The following is a 12785-nucleotide window of genomic DNA, read 5'->3' as shown; positions in this document are numbered from 1 at the left end:
TCGGCAATACTCCATGGCAACTGAACTCCATGTAATAAACAAGGGCGATTCTTGATGGTCGGTAGCTGACCTGTTCTCATGACTCGTGTGTTCTGACTGGATGCAAGATGATCAGCAGCCACGTTTCCCTCTGATGCTTTGTTTCTATTGTGTTTTTGTGCTGCCCTTGGTAATGTAGCGTGTGCGGAATTATAGCTGCACACTGACACATCCCTTTAATGGCTTTGTTTTCTGCTTCACTTTTACCTGCCTAACATGTGTCTCTCTCTTTCTCATTCTGTGCACTGAGCATGTACAAGTCAGCAAGAATTTTGTTTAGTTTTCCTATCCACTTTTAGTTAAATCAGCAATTCAAATCCACGACAGCTGTAATACACTATACCAGGAAATGCTGCTTCCAGGGATTGGTAGATGGTGCTGCTTTAATGGTCAGTTTAGATCCTTTGTTTGTAGTATTTGGGTAAATGATGCACCTGCAAAGACCACAGTTTCTCTACTGCTTCACAACTGAATTATTGCTATGGGATGAATGCAATGTGGACCTAATATGGCAAATGATTTAAGTTACAAGATATGATTGGAGACCCAAAGAACTGTTGCTTAAAAATATAGCCAAAGCACTTAGCCTAGGGATTGGCTCTTATGTAATTTGAATGCTTCAGTTGGCTGAGGCAGAGTGTCGCTGATGCATACATTCAGAAAGGTGAGAGTTAGCTGATAGTCAGGGCTGTAGTAGGGATGTTTATGTTGGTGGTGTTTCTGGGTTAGGGAGGGGAAAATTAGCCTGGATTCCCACACTTGAACATAAACATGAAATCATTTCATCCCCTCAAACCTGTTCCATCATTTTAATTAGATCATAATACCTCAACTCCATTTACCTGTCTTCAGAGAATTCCAGATTTCCATTATACTTGTAGAAAAAATGCTTTCTGATTTTTAAATCCTGAAAAACGCAACTTTAATTTTAAAATTTATGCTCCTTTTGTTCTAAATTACTCCACCAAAGGAAATGACACTTTTTGTATCTATCATATCCAACCCTTTAATCATTTTAAGCACCTCAATTTAGGTCATCCCTCAATCTTCTAAACTAAGAGAACTACAAGCTGTGTTTTGGCAACCTGTCCTCATAATTGAATGCCTGATATAATTCTGGTGAATCTGCCCTGTCACCCCTCCACACATTGGGAGCAGCATGATAGGTCATGACAATCTCCTCTAATCCTGCCATGTCCCTTTTGTCATTTCAGGAAAGTCGGGAGTGTGGGGGATGTACTACATTGCAATTCAAGTCCATTAGTTTTACCCAATTGAAATTTAGCTAAAATAAAAAGTAGAGTTTGCAACATTGGGTTCACACAATTGAGCAATTTTTACCATAGCGTAATCTTGTTTCTTCCTTGGAAAACCATATCCCTTTTGTCAAGTGTAAAAGGTTTTTACTGTAGTCTCCAAGTCTCTTCCCTACTGGCATTATTCAGGTTTTCAGCTCTTATAACGAAGAAAAATGTGTGCAAATTTTCTACGTGTCATTTACCTGTTCTGATATATCCAGCTTTTCACTTCAATCTGAATGCTCCCACTGTATTTAAATGTCATGCAGTATTGGGAATAGTGTTCCACAACTTTTATGAAGTAATTCTTCAGTTTAGGTAATTGAAGTATTGGGAGCTTATTTTAATATTTGAACAAAACACTCTATTAAAGCTTCTAACTGTGTTGGCCCACATGCTCAGTGCTAGAGCCTCAGAGTACTCTTGGAATCTGATCTACACTGCAAACAAAGCTGTTCCTAATGAGAGATACTACTGTGATTTTTGGGTCATGGCATTCGCTACTTTCCTGGTCAAAAAGTCTTTATCACACCTTGTATTATCATTTGCCAGCCTCTTTTTAAAAAACTTCTCCTCTGATGCATGACATGAGTTCTATCCAAGTGCCTCCCTATCGACGCTAAATTGTCTTTGCTGGAATAATGGGAAAGCTTTTTGGTGTCCTTTTTTGAAAAGTTGCTTGCTGAATGGTATATCTAAAACTGAAATTTGCTTGAGATATGATATGTCCTTTTGTGAGCATATTGTGCTAGTTTAATCTGTCAACCTCACATTTCCTTTCCTCTTTTCCAGCGAGAACTTTCAAAAGCTTCCAAATTTGATTGTCGGTCAGGAGTTCTCAACTCGACAACCACCAATATCCATACTTGAGCCAGTGGCAAGATACCAGTGGGGAGCTGGACTGCTTAGAAATGACAACTGCATGTTCACAAGTTGAAATCTGTGTATACTGTATGCATGTTGCAATAGAGCTGGAGTGTTAGGATGTAACTTCACACGGTAAATTGCAAATTACGTGAAAAATACTACAGATGAGCAGAGGTAATGAAAAGCTTTACCTTTTGCTGTGCAGCCTGAATGAAAAGCATTGCCAAAATGGGGAATTAGTAAACATGGATACTATTCTTGGATGTTTTAGTTTGAAGAATTTCAAATGGATCTTTTTTTATTGAATAGCCCTAACGCAGTGCAATACCTTTTTGAAATTAATTATACTAGTATTCCAGATGTTTGTAGCAGTCACTTTTTGGAAAGCTATTGGAGAGGGAGGAGGCAGAAGAATAAATTGTCTGGAGTTTTTAGGGCTCAACTGTAGGAGTGTTTGATCCATAAAACTCTTGTCCAATTTTAAGTGCTAATTTTTCATCCAACTCTCTTTAAAATTGGAATTATTAATTTTTGATCATCTATCTAATCCAATTATTTTGCGGCTTCAAAGGAATCTAAACCTACCCTAATTCCCCGGTTCATGCTAAATGAAGAAAACACAAACCCTTCACTCTGCTAATCATACTATTTTCCTAATTCAATGGGTTTGTGTGGAATGCTAAACTTAACACAATCTCGTGAAGAATTTATGAAGGCAATCTCCATTTGGTAGCCTGTAACTGCTTTCTGTATTCAGCCTTCTCTTGTATCACTCTTACCAGAGATGTTACACAGTGTAATTGGCTATGCCAACTAAATAATGGCAATTTTTTTTCATTTGGGAAATGATTAAGATCTTGAGAATCCAAATAAAGCCTTGCATAAATATTCTATATTGGCATCTAATTGGCTGTAAATTTCATAACCTACCCCATGTTCGCTGTGGTTGCTTTTTCACGTAATCTTAGGTTTTTATGATCCCTTTTAATTATACCCAGTTTTAAATGTTTATCTGCACATTTAAATTGTGTAAATATTTTTATTAAGCTAATCATGAAGTTTTGCACCTTTTTTTTACATCATCACTTATTTATTCTTGTATTGGCCTTCTCTTTTAATGTTTTACAAATATGCTGTAAAAGTTATAAGGGTGGTGAGAGGAGCCTTTAAACACTAACCATAACTTCATAGTGTGTTAGAGAGCTTTAGTTAATTGCTATCAAATAGTGTAATATTAATGCCTGGACTGAAGTCATTTTATCTGCTGTTTGAGAAGCTTCTTGTGGATACATGTTGGATAGTCTTCCCGAATCAGTTCATGGCTGTAGGTACTACATTTTATTCAATCTTAGAGTGAAGAATTTTCAATCCTAAAGCAAGTTTTAATCTTGAGTTAGGTTAAAGGGAAAGGAGAGCCTATGTGGAGTTCCTTCATTTTGTTTGAGCAATCTCATTTTGTTTGTTTTTAAAAAAAAAAATGTAAAAATCATTTTTTTTCCCTATCAAATTGAGTCTGATGAATCTCTGGACATCACCAGGGAGCTGTATGTTGAGTCCTAGAGGTGCCTTCCTTGGAACTAGACTCCATGACTTCAAACTTAATCCCAGAGCTGATCTGGGATTTGATCACTGGGAAGCGCCACTTAAACCTTCTTTCAATGGAATGCTCTGGGGGGTGCAAGGCTACTTCTGCTGGTGGTAATGGGCAAATTGACAGAGGGACCCTGCCACTGGTATCTTGAGACCAAAAAAATCAGGTTTTTTGAATGAACTGGAATAATCTTGATGTATAAAATTTGTCAGTTGATGTGTGTCCTGCAAAATAGATTGCAAAATTGGCATTTATCTTGAATGCCAAGTTTTCTTGCCAACCTATTCACAACTGAAGAGCATTAAAGGATGTTGAACAGTGTATTTTTGTAATTCAGTCGCGCAGTCCAAACAGGAAATTCAGAGTACATAGCAGATCCATCAGCCGAAGCTGTTGCTAAAAGGCCTACAGCTGGAATGTTCTGCCATTTCTCTTCAGATGCTGGTGGATTGACAGGTATTTTACTAATGAAAGTGTATCTGATTCTGTTCTGCTGTAGCTCGTACATCACTGCCATTGCACCAACTGTGCAAAATTGTGCTTTATAGACAAACTATCATATAAAAATGGTGTACTTTGAAATACTACTCTCCTCCCTATTTTCCTACCCCATTGAATTACCTGTTTGGATTTGCTGAAAGCTTGTCCTGTATCCATCCATGAAAAAGTCACAGGACAATGGTTAATTTTGAATATTCCGTCCAGAACTGACTGCCATGAGCAAAATGTGTAGGCAAAATGGACCAACAAAATTATTGCTTGTATTTGTGCTGCAGTATCTCTGCATTTAGAAACCTCTGTTTGTTTTAACCTGAAATCTATTGAACTTTGCAAATTGTTCAGATATTTTCCTGCTAGCAATTAAGAAGTTTGACACTACCTTTATCTTAAAAAAAAAAAAAAATTGTAAATGTCCTTTTGTAAAATCTATAAATGTCTGAAGTGGTAAGGAGTCTGCAAGATACTGGAATGGTGTTTTTGCCAGTTTCAGCCAGGACAGTGGTGGGAGCCACCATTGGCTTTGGTGTCCCAGCCTAAGAAAAGGGGTTAGGATGATATCAAATGGGACTATCCAGTAACTTCTGAGGTGTGTACAAGTTGGCAAAGATAAGATTGAACTTGGCCGAGATGCACCTCACCACATTATTCTGTAGACGTGAAGAATAGCCACACTGAGGTTATTGGAGGGCAGCAGGCACCATGGAGTGCTAGTCCAGTAAGGACAAGGTGGGAGAAAATCTTTTGAGTGATTAAAAAGGCTATAATTGTTAGAATTGGATACTGAAATATATCGTCAGTATTCTGACCATTGGTTTGAGCATGTCTTTAAACTGTACAGTGCTATGTAATAAAACAGTCAAAACTGAACTTTCAGTTGGAATATCTACTAATCTCGTATATAATTCATCTCTCCTGCATAGTAACAATTGAAACTATAGCAGCAAATCATCTGCTGCTGCTTTGTTATCCTATTTATAATCATGTGCAGTCTTGTATTGGTGTTAATAATGAATGAACAATTGATTGGATTGAGGGCTTGTAGGACCACACGTACTAGAATACTGTACGTATAATACAAATACCTGCAATATTGTGACTTGACCACTGCAAACCCAGTCCTGTTGACCCTGCAAAGTCCTCCTTACTAACATCTGGGGGCTTGTGCCGAGGTTGGGAGAGCTGTCCCACAGACTAGTCAAGCAACAGCCTGACATCGTCATACTCACGGAATTGTACCTGCCAGCCACTACCATCACCATCCCTATGTATGTCCTGTTCCACCAGCAGGACAGACCCAGCAGAGGTGATGGCACAGTGGTATACAGTCGGGAGGGAGTTGCCCGGGGCATCCTCAACATCAACTCTGCACCCTATGAAGTCTTGTGGCATCAGGTCAAACATGGATAAGGAAACCTCCTGCTGATTACCATCTACTGCCCTCCCTCAGCTGATGACTACGTACTCCTCCATCTTGAACACCATGTAGAGGAAGCACTGAGGATGGTGAGGGGACAGAATGTACTGTGGGTTGGGGACTTCACAATGTCCATCACCAAGAGTGGCTCGGTAGTACCACTACTGACCGAGTACGAAAGAACATAGCTGCTAGACTGGGTATGCAGCAGTTGGTGAGGGAACCAACGAGGCAAAAACATACTTTACCTCGTCCTCACCGATCTGCCTGCCGCAGATGCATCTGTCCATGACCATATTGGTAGGAGTGACCACTGCACAGTCCTTGTGGAGGATACCCTCCATGTTGTGTGGCACTACCACTGTGCTAAATGGAATAGATTTCAAACATCTAGCAATGCAAAACTGGGCATCTATGAGGCGCTGTGGGCCATCAGCTGCAGCAGAATTGTACTCAACCAAAATTTGTAACCTCATGGCCCGGCATATCCCCCACTTGACAATTACCATCAAGCCAGGAGACCAACCCTGATTCAATGAAGAGTGTAGGAGGGCATGCCTCAAAATGAGGTGTCAACCTAGTGAAGCTACAACACAGGACTACTTGCGTGCCAAACTTCGTAAGCAGCATGTGATAGAGTGAAGCAACCCCATAACCAACAGATCAGATCGAAGCTCTGCAGTCCTGCCACATCCAGCTGTGAATGGCGGTAGACAATTAAACAACTAACTGGAGGAGATGGCTCCACAAATATCCCCATCCTCAATGATGGGGGAGCCCAGCACATCAGTGCGAAAGATAAGGCAGAAGCATTTGCAATAATCTTCAGCCAGAAGTGCCGAGTTGTTGATCCATCTCGGCCTCCTCCTGAAGTCCCCAGCATTACAGATGCCAGTCTTCAGCCAATTCAATTCACTCCGCGTGAGATCAAGAAACGACTGAAGGCACTGGATACTGAAAAGTCTATGGACACTGACAATATTCTGCCAAGAGAGTGTTGGAAAATGGCGCACTGACACGGAACACACAAGTCCGAGTTATCAAGCCTGTGTCCTCAGTACCTTGCTCTATGGCAGCGAGGCCTGGACAACGTATGTCAGCCAAGAGCGACGTCTCAATTCATTCCATCTTCGCTGCCTCAGGAGAATCCTTGGCATCAGGTGGCAGGATCGTATCTCCAACGCAGAAGTCCTCGAGGCGGCCAACACCCCCAGCTTATACACAATACTGAGTCAGCGGCGCTTGAGATGGCTTGGCCAGGTGAGCCACATGGAAGATGTCAGGATTCCCAAAGACACATTGTACAGCGAGCTCGCCACTGGTATCAGACCCACCGGCCGTCCATGTCTCCACTTTAAAGACGTCAGCAAGCGCGACATGAAATCCTGTGACATTGATCACAAGTCGTGAGAGTCAGTTGCCAGCGTTCGCCAGAGCTGGCGGGCAGCCATAAAGGCGGGGCTAAAGTGTGGCGAGTCAAAGAGACTTAGTTGGCAGGAAAAAAGACAGAAGTGCAAGGGGAGAGCCAACTGTGTAACAGCCCCGACAAACAATTTTTTCTGCAGCACCTGTGGAAGAGCCTGTCACTCTAGAATTGGCCTTTATAGCCACTCCAGGCGCTGCTCCACACACCACTGACCACCTCCAGGCGCTTACCCATTGTCTCTCGAGATAAGGAGGCCAAAGAAAAAAAAAAGTACTGCAGACCTGTGCTCCAGAACGTGCCGCATCCCTAGCCAAGCTGTTCCAGTACAGCTTCAACACCTGTATCTACCCTGCAATGTGGAAAATTGCCCAGGTATGTCCTATACACAAAAAGCAGGGCAAGTCCAACCCAGTCAATTACAGCCCCATCAGCCTACTCTCAATCATCAGTAAAGTGATGGAAGGTGTCTTCAACAGTGCCATCAAGCAGCACCTGCTCAGTAATGCTCAGTTTGGGTTCTGCCAGGGCCACTCAGCTCCTGACCTCATTACAGCCTTGGTTTAAACATGGATAAAAGAGCTGAACTCGAGGTGAGGTGAGAGTGACTGACCTTGATATCAAGGTAACATTTGACTGAGTATGGCGTCAAGGAGCCCTAGCAAAACTGAAGTCAATAAGAATCGGGGGGAAAGCTCTCCATTGGTTGGAGTCATACCTAGCGCAAAGGAAGATGGTTGTGGTTGTTGGAGGTCAATCATCTGAGCTCCAGGACATCGCTGCAGGAGTTCCTCAAGGTAGTGTCCTAGACCCAACCATCTTCAGCTGCTTCATCAATGACCTTCCTTCAATCATAAGGTCAGAAGTGGGGATGTTCGCTGATGATTGCACAATGTTCAGCACCATTCGCGACTCCTCAAATACTGAAGTAGTCCGTGTACAAATGCAGCAAGACTTGGACAATATCCAGGCTTGGGCTGATGTGTGGCGTGAATGTTACTTGCCACATAAGTGCCAGGTAATGACCATCTTCAACAAGAGAGAATCTAACCATCTCCCCTTGACATTCAACGGCATTACCATCGCTGAATCCGCCACTATCAACATTCTGGGGCCTACCATTGACCAGAAACTGAACTGGAGTAGCCATATAAATACCGTGGCTACAAGAGCAGGTCAGCGGCTAGGAATCCTGCAGCGAGTAACTCACCTCCTGACTTCTTAAAGGCTGTCCACCATCTACAAGGCACAAGTCAGGAGTGTGATGGAATATTCTCCACTTGCCTGGATGGGTGCAGCTCCAGCAATACTCAAGAAGCTCGACACCATCCAGGATAAAGCAGCCCACTTGATTGGCATCCCATCCACAAACATTCACTCCGTCCACCACCGACGCACAGTGGCAGCAGTGTGTGCCATCTACAAGATGCACTGCAGCAACGCACCAAGGCTCCTTCGACAGCACCTTCCAAAATTGCGACCTCTACCACCTAGAAGGACAAGGGCTGCAAATGAATGGGAACACCACCACCTACAAGTTCCCCTCCAAGTCACACACCATCCTGACTTGGAACTATATCGCCGTTCTTTCACTGTCGCTGTGTCAAAATCCTTGAACTCCCTTCCTAACAGCACTGTGGGTGTACCTACTTTCCATGGACTACAGCGGCTCAAGAAGGCAGCTCACCACCACCTTCTCGAGGGCAATTAGGATAGGCAATAAATGCTGGCATAGCCAGTGACGCCCACATCCCGTGAATGAATTAAAAAAAAGAGCAAGGGACAAGAAGTTTGTGCATAAATATGGGGGGAGTGGAATTGTATGGATTATTGCAATCAATTTAATATTTCTGTTCATAGGATGTGGGTGTCGATAGCGAACAGCATTTATTGCCCATCCCTATTGTCCTTGAGAAGGGGATGGTTTGCTGCTGCAGTCTGTGGTGGAGGAGGAGTTCCAGGATTTACCCCAAATGATCATGAAGGAATGAGAATATATTTGCAAGTTAGGATGGTGTGACTTTGGGAACTTGCAGGTGGTGACATTAGTATGCACCTACTGCCCTTGTCCTTCTAGCTGGTAGAGGTCTCAGGTTTGGAAGGTGTAGTCAAAGGAGGCTTGGTGAGTTGCTGCAGTGCATCTTGTAGATGGTATACACTGCTGCCACTGTGCACTGGTGGTGAATAGGGTATGCCAGTGGTGGAGGAAGTGAATATTTAAGGATGATGAATGGGCAGCCAATCAAACAGACTGCTTTGTCCTGGATGGTGTTCAGCTTCGTTAGTGTTGTTGGAGCAGCAAATGGAGTATTCCATCATACTTCTTATGCGTTGTAGATTGTGGGCCAGCTTTGGGAACTCAGGTGGTGAGTTACTTGATGTGGAATTCCAAGCTCTGATCTGTAATCAATTTAATACTATAGGAACTCCTCATTTAATATTCCTAGATCAATCCTGGTAACTAATGCATTTACCATTATCCACTTGGACCCTGTTTGTTCTTTCATTTTTGTCTGCTTCCATGGCCACGTAATCTCTGGCTCTCTCGATCATGTGCATAAAAGGTGTTGCACAACAGAGCCTGGTTTATTGAACAGGCATATTTTATTCCAAGTAACATTTGGTTTTCCTGTTGTTGACAGACGACAGTACTTTGAAAGAATGTTAGTGGGGTTAAAAGCAAGATAAAGGAATCTACAGTGTGAAGACATTCCTCTGCCATTTCCCCTCAATAGTTTTATTCAGTTGGTCTTCTCTAAGATTTTTGCAGATCAAATGGAAGTAACAATACAAGTGCTGTACCCAATGTATACAGAGTATTTGATAGGGCAGCAATCGTAGCAGTAATCTGCAGCCTCTGTGAACACTCAATTTATTAGGACAAAAGTCATAGTCATAGAGTTATACAGCACAGAAACAGGCCCTTCGGCCCATCGTGTCTGTGCCAGCCATCAAGCACCAAACTATTCTAATTCCATTTTCCAGCACTTGGCCCGTAACCTTGTATGCTATCGCATTTCAAGTGCTCACCTAAATAGTTCTTAAATGCTGTGAGGGTTCCTGCCTCTACCACCTCTTCAGGCAGTGCGTTCAAGATACTAACCACCCTCTGAGCGAAATTTTTTTTCTCAAATCCCCTCTAAACCTCCTGCCCCTTACCTTAAATCTATGTCCCCTGATTATTTACCCCTCCGCTAAGGGAAAAGGTTTCTTGCTATCTAACCTATCAATGCCCCTCATAATTTTGTATACCTCAATCATGTTCCCCCTTAGCCTTCTCTGCTCTAAGGAAAACAACCCTAGCCTTTTCAGTCTCTCTGCATAGCTGAAATGCTCCAGCCCAGGCAACATCCTGGTCAATCTCCTCTGCACCCTCTCCAGTGCAATCACATCCTTCCTATAGTGTGGTGCCCAGAACTGTACACAGAACTCCAGCTGTGGCCTAACTAATGTTTTATACAGCTTCATAACCTCCCTGCTCTTATATTCTATGCCTCGGCTAATAAAGGCAAGTATCCCATAAGCCTTCCTAACCACCTTATCTACCTGTGCTGCTGCCTTCAGTGATCTATGGACAAGTACATCAAGGTCCCTCTGACCCTCTGTACTTCCTAGGGTCCTACCATCCATTGTATATTCTCTTGCCTTGTTAGTCCTCCCAAAATGCATCACCTCACACTTCACAGGATTAAATTCCATTTGCCACTGCTCCGCCCATCTTACCAGACCATTTATACTGTCCTGTAATCGAAGGCTTTCCTCCTCACAATTTATGACACTACCAATTTTTGTGTTATCTGCGAACTTACTGATTATACCTCCTATATTCGCATCTAAATCATTTAATGTGCACTACAAACAGCAAGTGTCCCAGCACCAATCCCTGTGGTACACCACTGGTCACAGGCGTCCACTCGCAAAAATAACCCTCGACCATAGATTCATAGAGTTTTACAGCACAGAAACGGGCCCTTCGGCCCAAAGCGCCTGCGCCAACCATCAAGCACCCGTCCAAAACTAATCCTACTTCCCCGCACTTGGCCCGAAGCCTTGTATGCTATGGTGTTTCAACTGCTCATCTAAATACTTCTTAAATGTTGTGAGTGTTCCTGCCTCTACCATCACTTCAGGCTGTGTTCCAGATTCCGACCACCCTGTGGGTGAAAAGATTTTTCCTCAACTCCCCTCTAAACCTCCTGCCCCTTACCTTGAATCAATGCCCCCTAATTGTTGATCTCTCCACTAAAGGAAAAAGTTTCTTCCTATCTATCCTATCTATGCCCCTCATAATTTTGTATACCTCAATCAGGTCCCCCCTCAGCCTTCTTTGCTCCATGGAAAGAAAACAACCCTCGCCTTTTCAGTCTCTCTTCATAGCTGAAATGCTCCAGCCCAGGTAACATCCTGGTGAATCTCCTCTGCACCCTCTCCAGTACAATCACATCCTTCCTATAGTGTGGTGCCCAGAACTGTACACAGTACTCCAGCTGTGGCCTAACTAGCATTTTATACAGCTCCATCATAACCTCCCTGCTCTTATATTCTATGCTCAGCTAATAAAGGCAAGTATCCCATAAGCCTTCCTAACCACCTGATCTACCTGTGCTGCTGCCTTCAGTGATCTATGGACAAGTACACCAAGGTCCCTCTGACCCTCTGTACTTCCCCGGGTCCTACCATCCATTGTTTATTCCCTTGCCTTGTTCGTCCTGCTTCACCCCCTGCCTCCTGCCACTAAGCCAATTTTGGATCCAATTTGCCAAATTGCCCTGGATCCCATGAGCTCTTACCTTCTTAACCAATCTTCCATGCAGGACCTTATCAAAAGCCTTACTGAAGTCCATGTAGACTACATCAACTGCTTTACCCTCATCTACACATCTAGTCACCGCCTTGAAAAATTTGATCAAGTTAGTTAGATATGATCTCCCCATGACAAAGCCATGCTGACTATCCCTGATTAATCCCTGCCTCTCCAAGTGGAGATTAATCCTGTCCCTCAGACTTTTTTCCAATACTTTCCCAACCACTGATAGACTCACTGGCCTGTAATTACCTGGTTAATCCCTGCTACCCTTCTTTAATAATGGTACCACTTTCACTGTCCTCCAATCCTCAGGTACCTCTCCTGTGGGCAGAGAGGATTTGAAAATTTGTGTCAGAGCCCCTACGATCTCTTCCCTTGCCTCACATAACAGCCTGGGATGCATCTCATCTGTGCCTGGGGATTTATCCACTTTTAAGCCCACTAAAACAGCTAATACTTCCTTCGCTAATATGTTATTTTATATTTATATTTTGAGATACAGCACTGAAACAGGTCCTTCGGCCCACCGAGTCTGTGCCGACCAACATAAACCCATTTATACTAACCCTGCAGTAATCCCCACCTGCACTAGGGGCAATTTATAATGGCCAATTTACCTATCAACCTGCAAGTCTTTGGCTGTGGGAGGAAACCGGAGCACCCGGTGAAAACCCACACGGTCACAGGGAGAACTTGCAAACTCCGCACAGGCAGTACCCAGAATCGAACCCGGGTCACTGGAGCTGTGAGGCTGCAGTGCTAACCACTGCGCCACTGTGCAAGTATATCACAATCCCCCTCCCTGATCTCTACACCTACATAGTCCTTCTCCGTAGTGGACAGAG

The 12785-nt window shown here is 43.3% G+C and overlaps 1 protein-coding gene across 5 annotated transcripts in view; it reads left to right on the top strand.

Moving 5' to 3' along the window:
- prc1b (protein regulator of cytokinesis 1b) overlaps positions 1-5186 on the top strand; it is a 41219-nt gene extending 36033 nt beyond the window's left edge. For 2 of the 5 annotated variants that reach the window (XM_068015574.1, XM_068015576.1), the window contains one exon: positions 2130-5186. In XM_068015574.1, coding sequence (XP_067871675.1) covers positions 2130-2207 — 78 coding nt within the window. In that variant the 3' untranslated portion in view covers positions 2208-5186. Of the gene's footprint in view, positions 1-1650; positions 1656-2129 lie in introns of all 5 variants that reach the window. The other 3 variants (XM_068015578.1, XM_068015577.1, XM_068015575.1) reach the window with 3 other exon arrangements.
- The last annotated feature ends 7599 nt before the right edge of the window (positions 5187-12785 follow it).

Source organism: Heterodontus francisci, chromosome 35 (assembly GCF_036365525.1).
Source record: "Heterodontus francisci isolate sHetFra1 chromosome 35, sHetFra1.hap1, whole genome shotgun sequence".
In the NCBI taxonomy this organism is placed as follows: domain Eukaryota; kingdom Metazoa; phylum Chordata; class Chondrichthyes; order Heterodontiformes; family Heterodontidae; genus Heterodontus; species Heterodontus francisci.
This window is presented reverse-complemented; position numbering and strand designations above follow the sequence as displayed.